At 39.1% G+C, this 10,000-nt stretch overlaps 1 protein-coding gene across 1 annotated transcript in view; it reads right to left on the bottom strand.

Annotated features, from left to right (window-relative positions):
• Positions 1 to 10,000, bottom strand: part of LOC138040717 (uncharacterized) — a 72,597-nt gene that overhangs the window by 15,284 nt on the left and 47,313 nt on the right. Inside the window, exons 8-10 of the mRNA XM_068886393.1 lie at positions 9,200 to 9,362; positions 7,973 to 8,075; positions 1 to 54 (exon numbers count right to left, since the gene is read on the bottom strand). The exon at positions 1 to 54 is cut by the window's left edge and continues 1,113 nt beyond it. Of these exons, the coding sequence (XP_068742494.1) occupies positions 1 to 54; positions 7,973 to 8,075; positions 9,200 to 9,362 (320 nt within the window). The remainder of the gene's footprint in view (positions 55 to 7,972; positions 8,076 to 9,199; positions 9,363 to 10,000) is intronic.

Raw genomic sequence — 10,000 nt, 5'->3', positions numbered from 1 at the left:
TTTTCTGTATACACCAAGTACCCTTGTTGACACAACGGCAGTTTCTTGTCTTAACTGATCTTGACATCATTAACACATTGTGATTTCACTTAAGACTAAATGCAAAAGAAAAAGAAGTTATTTCTATCAAGAACTTCCAACAGACACTTCAGTCAAAGTCAAGTCATTAATCATCTTTTAACTTACAAAAAACGATTTAGTGTATTAATTTGTTAATAGAAGTTAATGACTTTATATATATTGTAGACATCAATCACGTGTCATATGGTATTCATCGTGGTATCGTTTCGTTCAGTTTCCCGCTCAGTTGCTGATTTGTACCTTTCCGTCCGTTTTTTCCCAGGCAGATGTATTTGTCCGAAATGGAAATTATATGTATCTGCCCAGCGATGGCCCACAACCATAGTCATATCGTCATCATCGCATTCATTAATAGGAAGTTAATAAAAAGACAATCAACACGGTACATACAATAGACCATATTCGTATTCTCAGTATTGGACTGGAACTAGCTTGCAATGGAGGCTAATGCGGGGAAATCTTTTCAAATGCAAATACTTTTTAATATATTCCCCCGCATTAGCCTCCATTGCAAGCTAGTTCCAGTCCAATACTGGAAATACGAATATGGTCTATTGTGTTAAGTGTTCTAAGAAATTACGGAGTTAGTGACGCAAAGAAAAGAAAAGTTCTTAAAGATAATCAGATTTAGCAGAAGAAAATAAAACGTCTTAAATAATTAGAGTTAACAGAAGATATTAACTTTAAGTAACAAGATACCAAATACAAAATGTGCGCATGTAAGTGCTATATTTCCGATAACGATGTGAAACAGCAATTCAAAGTGTTGTAGTAAGCAAATTTTTTTCTTCAGTCTTGTAATCATCCAATAGACCTTTTCGGCTTGTACATTTTGTTAATGAACAAAACAAAAGACCAAACCTCCTGAGTATTATCACATGACCTGTATTGGGAAAACAAAATGTACAAGTCGAAAAGGTCTATTGCTGGCACTGTGTGTAAATTTCATGACAACGACCTTGTTATGTTAAGTGTACATAGCCCTTTTAAAATGGTTAAATTCCAAAACAGAAAATATCAGTTTTGCGTGAACACTAAACCTAAAGGAAAAATAAACTGTGCTTATTAATCTCAATAACATCAATCGCTGTATGCTCGTTTTCACGACGTGGCTGAAATTTACAACATGCCTCCCTGAAAATGCGCGAAGCGACAAATACATTCGATTTTTGTCGCAATGGACACAAAAATTTATTACTAGCCACGACAATGATGTATTTGTCCCGTGTCCAAAACGACCGTCATACTTAATTAGTTTATTCGGCAACGTACATTTTAACCAGGTCTTTTAAAACGTTCTCCTGGCCGACAACATGGTGTCATCTTAGAAAACCAGTAATATAAACAGTGTACTTGCTTAATATTTACTCCCTTTACATTGATAACAAGACGCTGAAGTCAGTGTTTACTCGGGATACTCTTAACGCATGGAGATTTTTACAGTACAAGATTTGAGAGAAATTGCTTTGGAAGTTTCCTTGGGGACGAGTATGAAAACTGAAACCTTAATACCATGGTGATTGAAAACACCAATTTCCTTTAAACTGAAACTCGTAGCTAGTGTAAAATTAATGTATTTTCTATTGGTCTGCGTTTAAATTCTTCTAATTTTAAGGGTTTTTGTGGTTTGTTATCAGGTGTTTTCTAGGTGTTTTAGTAGTCCTCCGGAATATTCCCATCGAGTTACCAGGCTATTTAAGCAACTAGCAAATTTTGGTTGTTCTCTCACTCTCGCAATTCAACACTGACGTTTTCAGCTAGTTCCCCCACCCCACCCTCTTGATTGTACAGATTTTTTCTTTTATTTGTCCTTTTCTTTGTCCGTTCAGAATTTGCTGGAAATACCGCCAACAGGTGCTTCCGCTGCGGTTGGTTTGGTCACGGGGATGAAGCATGTAAAATTGGTTGGTTCCAAGGCCTTCCATCGAACACAACTGCCTCTTTTCAGTACTATCCTTAATGCTCGGTCAGGAGCAGGATCAAGTAAGATGGTTTCTCCTAATTAATATATGGTACAGGTAACAAATCTTCCATTAGATCTAAGCGAGTACCAGGAATTGCCTGAGCTTAAGGTTCTTTTGCCCATGAAAGGGAATTTAAGGAGAGGTGTTGGTTGTTGATAGATATTTCAGTTTTGCGCAGATAATCGTATTGAATTGGAAATCCAATGGGTTCCTCGAACTGAGCTTTTATGAGTCGTCTTATTGACATTGGCGATTGACAGTTTGGTGATGCCCGTTTCCAGCTGTATCTAGAGCATTAAGGGAGAAAACGTTTTACGTTCTCCCATATAAAAAGGGGAGGTATGCTCGCCGTCTCGTTTAGGGGCGTAAATTTCGGATTTTGGTCTCACTTAGGGTGTTCTGGGGAAAACGCAATCATATACAGCCGTGATAGTCTCCTTAAGGGTTATAGCCGTAATGGTCTCCTTCCGAAGAAATATAAAAGGGTATGTGTACATTTTTATATTTCTTCACGACGGTGAAAGTAATAGATAATAATGTCATTGCCATCATTAAAAATCACAGTATTTTATATATATCTGTGTTTTAATATGGTCTCTTTTAGGGGTCAAAGAAAGCCTGGGCCACGACCAGATTGGTCTCCTTTAAGATTTAATTTAAAATTTCCGACGAGCATCCCTCCCTTTTTATATGGGACAGCAGTTGAGTAATGGCAGAAATCAATTGGTTTCCTTCTCAGCATTTGTTAAACCCAAAGCTGAAGAATTGCACAGTTTTCAAAGCATATCCTGGCAAGTGAAGCTTTGGTGTAAAGCTCCCCATTATTTTAATCTAGCTTCAGCATAAAATATCCTCAGTATATATGCATTCGCCAACTTGTCCTTTGCGTCGTCTACCTTTTTTTCCTTGAGATACTCTCGAAAAACGTTGAGTGCAACTTTTGTTCCTTTCTCAGTATTCTCGCCGTTTTTTTGATCAACTAAAGGTGTCAAAGCATTCTCTGACTGATCGGGGAACCGATCTGCCATTTTCACACAAGAGTACTCAAGGCCTTTCTTTAAAATCTGGATCTGGGCCAGAACAAACCTAGTTTTGTTCTATGCTCCGTTTTTTAAAACTTGTTTCATATCTAGTCCGCGGCCAGTGCACGTTTTGTAGCCGGCCCGCAGTCCGAGTTTTATACCTGGTCCTCATTTTATACCCGGTCCACAGTCCGCAGTCCGCAGTCCGCAGTCCGCGGTCCTTATTTTATACTGACCGCCTATTTTCATTCTTCCGATTATACGATTGTCACGGTTTGCGTCCCACAAAACACAACCCCGAATAACGGAAACAACACAAGACCACAGTAAAACTCAATTATTACTCGAAGGAGTTGCGCCCGAACGAACACAACGCAAGAAAAGAACACACTAAATTGATACTCGATTATTACACGTTCTAAAAGAGTTGCGCCCGATCAATATCTCCGGCTGCCAGATATCTAGACACGGCCACGATCATTTCCGAGAAGGAAGAAGCAGGCAAACAAAGATTTAACGATACAACACCTTCGAAGAGACCGATCTCTCACTTAAAATGCAGTAACAAACTTTCTTACCTTCTGTTAGATAGCTTTCGCTCACAACAGCTCGGACCTTCAGTTCACTCCTTCTCTTCGCAATGGTCATGCCATTCTGACCAGCGGACTTGAGAGAAGGGAGAGGACGTCATGTTTGCAACTCTGTCCATGAGGAAACACGTAGACTGGTGAGGGGACGCAAGAGAGTAATACTATTTTGCTTGGTCACTAGCTTGGTCACTAGCCAAGGGGGGGGGGGGGGGGGGGGGACCTGAGCTTGCAAATATACACCCGTTTTCAGACATGGCTTTATAAGATCGTTACATTATTATAGTATCCGAGTGAAATCACAACAAAGTATATTACGTTAAAGCATAATATTTTTTATTAGGAAGTATAAAACACTGAGAATTGCATCAGGCACAAAATTCTAGAATAGTTCACGTTTTAAATTGTGCCGTCGTCTAGTCGTCTTGTGTTTCGGATTTGCATTTTTTCGGATTTGCATCTGGATTCAATTTGATTTCTTTATTCACGCTATTCTCAGTATTTACAGTAACAAATATCTAATTTAGAAAGAAGCAGATATCGAGCTAGGGAAAAATACGTTATCCTCAAAGAAACTGATCGCTGTTGCTATTGTACCAGGGGCACCCAACGGGAATATAGTTCAAAACCACTTAAACATAGCATTGTTAAACGTATTTTGGTATTTAAACGGTAGATATAGGCATATTTTTATCCCCTATTTTTTTTTATCTGTTCGCATCTCCTAGCTGAAAGTTTAGTGATCTGAAAATTCTAGGGATCAAAATTAACCTTTTCGAAAATTTCAGCCAGGAAAAAGGCTCCCGAAAATTCTAGGTGACCTTTTTAGGGTAAAATCCGTTAAAAATGGGCAATTATACCATTTTTTCAGATGTTTGAAAATCCTAGGACAGGCAGGCAAGCAAGAAATTTTACAACAGATGTTCCGAAAATTTTAGATCTCAAATCGTCTTCTGAACAGATATTTTCCGAAAATTGACGTTGGGTGCCCCTGATTGTACGGACGGTGTACAAAGTCATGACTTTTTACAGACGGGTCTCAGCGTTTGACACCATCGAGTGCGAATGATCATGGCATGAGGCTGAAATTTCCCTTGCTTTTGAAAAACAAAATTACAACATTAAGAAACGATTTAGAATACAATTTGATGCTAAGGTTTGACGCAAATGCACCTATCAATGGCCATAATCTAAAAGGCAGAGGGGCCCCAGTCAAGGGAGGGGACTTTGCAAAGGGCTCAGCCAAATATTTCAATTTCCCTCTGATAGATGGGGCCCCAGAGCAAGCAAAGTCAGAAATTGCCCCTCCTAGAGAGGTATAAGACTATCATAATTAACAAATGAAGAGGCCTCGCGTGTGACCTGTTCTGTTGTAAAGCACGCAGGAAGCGGATAGAGCACGAAAGAAACGTAGGGGAAACTTGAGATGTAGTCCGCGAGTGTATTCCCTATTTCTCGAAACACATCACAGGCGAGGCTTCTTTATTTGTTTTCTTAATTGCCGCACGCATTCGGCTAGAATTTTTGCAAAACTTTATTTTCTTAATCCTACAAGTGGCATCAGCTGTGCATCTGTACACGAAGATTAATTGGAAGACACTTTACTACACTTTGTTTCAGGGTTCCCTAGAGTTCTTCTCTCCCTCAGTCAAGAGAAGCTCTGGGGGTCGAGATTGGCCATGTTGCCGAAACAAACCACAAGGAGTTGGATGAGCCCGCATTCTTGTGTTCGGCGGCTGCAATTCCATACATGCAAACAACTTGAATGACTCAGAGTTTCTCTTTACTAAGTACTTCGATGTTACCCTGGTGCGAGGTGTTAGAGAACAAAATCTCCCTGATTTTTCCCAACCCCCAGGTAAGATTCTCGTTCAAATCTCCCTATAAGACCCTATAACGAGTGTAATTAGCCCGGGGTCCCCCCACTTTCCCCAGGGAATGGCTGATGATCTTGTAGTCTTGGAGGTCGACGAGCGCAGTCATATTATCGTGAAGACAAGATTTCTGCTCGTAAAAGGATGTGAGACTTGGCATGCTTCGGTTTGTTTAACAGCCGACAGAGAAGAACTAGCAAGTGGGATGGGATACTTCCACTTTCACAGCTTCGGGAACTACCTTGTTCAGAACCCAATTTGTTATAGCACTATCAAGAACGGTTTTACGTTCAATTCGGCCATTTGTTTATGCTGGTACCTAAAATACTAACTGTATTTTTCACATATGGTTATTTCAGATTTGGCTTGGAAACTTCTTGGCCAATTTAATTGCAATAATGGCAAAAAAAGTCACGGTAGTAGTATATTAACAACAAATGTAACTTTCAACGGTAAACAAAAATAATACACTAATCATCCATTAATTGCGGTTCTAAGTATGCAACAACTACTCCTTATACTGTATGGTAGCTTTTTTCGTCTGATAGGAATTGGGATTACCAGATTTTACGGGACTGTCGAAACTGATGAAGTTGATTGACTATATTTGGTCGACTGCTAATTCCAAAAGTGTTTTTGTTGTAAGGAATCATGATCTGATGTCGTGGGAAATGGATTTCTCAGGTCAGAGACTTTGGCATTAGTCTACTGATAGGAATGAACGGAACCGGTATGGCGATGACTTTTCTCAGTTCTCGAGCGAAAAAACAAATCTTAATTCGATCGTTCCGTTCTCATATGATGGAAATCACAAGGTATAGCGGAAACATTGCGGTCCGTTTTCAACTGAACACATCTCTGTTTACAAAAATTAAAATTAAAAGATATCTCGTTAGAATGAAGAAACCAAACGCTGAAAAAAAAAAAAAAGCTCAGTCTTGGTCTTGCTTCCCCTGTGAAACGCTAGGTATACATCACTGTGCATTTCTCAGCACACCCACAAAAAACCGTTAGTACTAGCAGGAATGCGAAACGAAAGCTTGGGATATATGGCATCTCATATGGCACCTTTTTACCTTTTAATTTAATCATAAACAAGATAACTTCAACCACAATCAGTCATTGCCATTTTAAAGCAATTTAAACAAAGTTTCTTGACATTAAAAGACACCAAGGCGCCTCAACTTGACGACTCCTCAAATGTCATGTGATGTTCGTAGTGCACAAGAAGAAGCTCCTTGCTGCTCAACTCCTCCTGGCAAAGCCAACAGATGTGTTTTTCAGCCTGGTTTGAATGATGTTCTCGTCTGGTGCAGCGATGATGGATTTCAACTTCAAGTTCTTTTGTACTTGCAGAACTTTCTTGTGCTATTTCAAGTTTTCGGAGACTTTTTTTCTGTTGCTATCGCCTCGTGGATCCACAGCTACTTTGACAATGTTATGACGAAATTCATGATCAATAACAGGACAGACGCATGAAAAACTGACATCAATTTGTTATATTTATAGTGGAAGTGCAGTTTGTTATCAAGTTAGTTCACAGGCACCCCACTTTTAATAATTGAAAGAAACATGATTTTAAGACCCCCAAGTGGCAGGAGGCAACCAGTTGGCTATTTACAAAGCGTGGTAGAGTTGAATCCGGGACAACTGGAAACAAATTCAAACAAGAGCCAGGAGCCCATCTGGAGCCTACAACTCTACTGTGTTCTTGCAACGGCGTTTTCACAAGTAAGGTTATTTTTAGATTGAATTTCCCGCGAATTAGACTCCCACAGGAGCCCGATGACCAATTACAAGAAATTAAGCTGACGTCATAGGGTCACCGAACCGGAACTGCCTTTGTTTTTTGACCTAATTCGCGGGAAGGGCTAGTCTAAAAATAAACCTACTTGTGAAAACGCCGTTTCACAGACGCTGTATGGATGTTGCACGCTCCAGATGGGCTCCTGCAAGAGCCTAGAACATGATTTGAACCCCAGGGCAACCGCATGCTAAAACCAACGCCCTAATCACTGGACCACGCCACTTCCCATATTACAACCTGCAACCTGCAATCTGCGACCTGCAAATAACACCAACCGTAAAGGAAAGTTGTAGACTGCTTTGGATTAATTCTATCGTGCTTGATGGATGATTCTTTGGTGATGAAAATGAATTACCTTTTTCAGGTTTATTTCATATCTCCATTCAATTTAATGTGTTTATTCACACTTAATCAAATCACAGGTTATGGATTCCAATTCTGTTGAAGCAACCTGAACTTTTCAGGTGTCCACAAGAGACAATTGCTCAAATTGTCCATATAAGTGAGAGTATGTCATTTTTCCTTTACCTTTTTCGTACTAGTCTATCTACTATCCTCAATGTATCTACTATAGAAAAGATCATTTAGAGAAAGAAAAAAAAAATGTTATCCTCAAAGAAATTGATTGCTGGTGTACTGTATCCAAAGTAGCATGGATGTTCAGGTTTAACACCATAGAGTGCAAGCAGAAGTCCATAAACAGGAGGATACAACTCCAACACAACAATCTCGGACAAAACCTGTTGAGACAAAAGAACATTTTTGATACTCCAACAAGTGATCCAAATATACCGCTTAAAACCTACCCTTTTCCCTCCCCCCAACCTCAATATTGATTTATCTTGGTCAGAAATATACTGTAGAACATATGACGATACTCAGCAACATTGACTAAAGAGGGGGGGGAGGGGAGTGGGAAGGGGAGAGTAAGTAGGCTTGTTTAAAAATGAAGGCGAATTTGTGTTACTGTCTCAACAGTTTTGTCCGAGATTGTAGGTCTATACATGTAACGCCATTTTCACAAATCAAGTTTTCTTTAGACAAGTTCTCAAATAAAAGTTTGGTTCTTAAATAAGATTCTCAATCCGATGGGTAATGATTTCTCCTGCAAGACTTATGATTAGCTGGAAAGGTCTGGCTTTTCGGGAAAACCAATCTAAAAATATATTGGTCTGTTAAAGCGGCGTTGCACAAATACAATGAAGTTGTATGCTTCTAGTCGTGGGCTAAAAGTTTAAATAACATTTGCTATTGAAGTTTATTAAAACAGAAGAGCTAAGATTAAGTTATGAAAGTCTCTCTCTCTGTCCATCAATTAAATGTATTAAAATTAAATCTGGTTACTCAACAACAAATAATTGTATTCTCTCCAAAAACTATTACGAGGCATATTCTAAAATAAAGAAGGTATTGATTCCCAAATCTTTGACGCCAAGAACTTTGATTTACTTTTTTTGCTAATATGAGGTATCCAATCAAAGAGCAGGTGGTCCCGCGGATTGTCGGAGTGGTCCTGGTGGCCAGGGTCATCGTCCTAACCGAGAGATTACGGTCATCATTGTGGTTGTGGTGGTCACTCGTCCGCAGTCATTGTGGCTATGGATGATCATCATGCATAGTGCCCATGGTACTCCAGATGTTTACGGTGGTCCCGGTAGTCATGGTAGCCACGTTGTTCCCAGTGCTCACGACAATCGCGGTAGTCACGGTCGTTATAGTGGTGAAGATTGCAATGGCGATCATTGTTGTAATATGTCCATGGTCATAGGTCATTCTTAATGAGAGCAAACCGAGGTCGCTTTCCTGCAATTCTTTTGGTATTTGCGTTTGTTAGCCAAAATGACATATCTAATGAAAAACCTACCTTGGAATAAAATCCAAAAACACAAGTAGTTGTTAAAGCTTTCAGGCCATTTTGATTGACTTTACCATCAAGGACTGGGGAACTAGCCTTGCATTTTATTGCAAAATAATTCTTGTTATCTCCTATTTGATATTCATACTGGTTACCCATTTTGGTGCTCGCACTATTTTTTAAAAAAATTGTTTAATTGACAAAAATATACAATGACAAGAATAACATGAAGTACCCATTTAACAAATTTGACGAAATTCATTGTCAATAACAGGACAGACGCATGAAAAACTGACATCAATTTGTTTTTTACAGTAACAAAAAGGCAGAGGGGTTAAAATAAAGTCAAAGCACGAGAAGAACGCGAGACAAAAATGCAAGAAATTCAATTTTATTCAATCTGACGCAACTAAATTCATGAAGTTGCCTCGCTCCCTTATTGGCTAATGAAAAAAGAAAAGACACTTTCTATTGGTTAAAAAGTGACCTTGCATAATTTTATTATTCACAAAATGTTGCATAAATTAAACTCTTCGAAACGCATAAATTATAAATTTACGTGTCTGTTCGCTTATTGACCATAAAAATTAGCCAATGAGCACGCGAAAATTTTGCAGTCATTGTAAAAAATGCTGTTTACAGACGCAAGATTACAATCTGCAGATTACATCTCTTCTCTGAGTGTTATTGCGTGTTACAATGCTACCGGAAGAGAAAGAGAAAGAGAACAGAGAAAGAAAGTCCTTGGAAAGCCCACTCTCGAAAAAACATTCTTAGGGGATTTTTTAGCAGTAGCGATCTCTTTTAGAA

Source organism: Montipora capricornis, chromosome 3 (genome assembly GCF_036669925.1).
Source record: "Montipora capricornis isolate CH-2021 chromosome 3, ASM3666992v2, whole genome shotgun sequence".
Lineage (NCBI taxonomy): Eukaryota > Metazoa > Cnidaria > Anthozoa > Scleractinia > Acroporidae > Montipora > Montipora capricornis.
The sequence above is the reverse complement of the archived record's forward strand: the minus strand, read 5'-3'. Positions and strand labels throughout refer to the sequence as shown.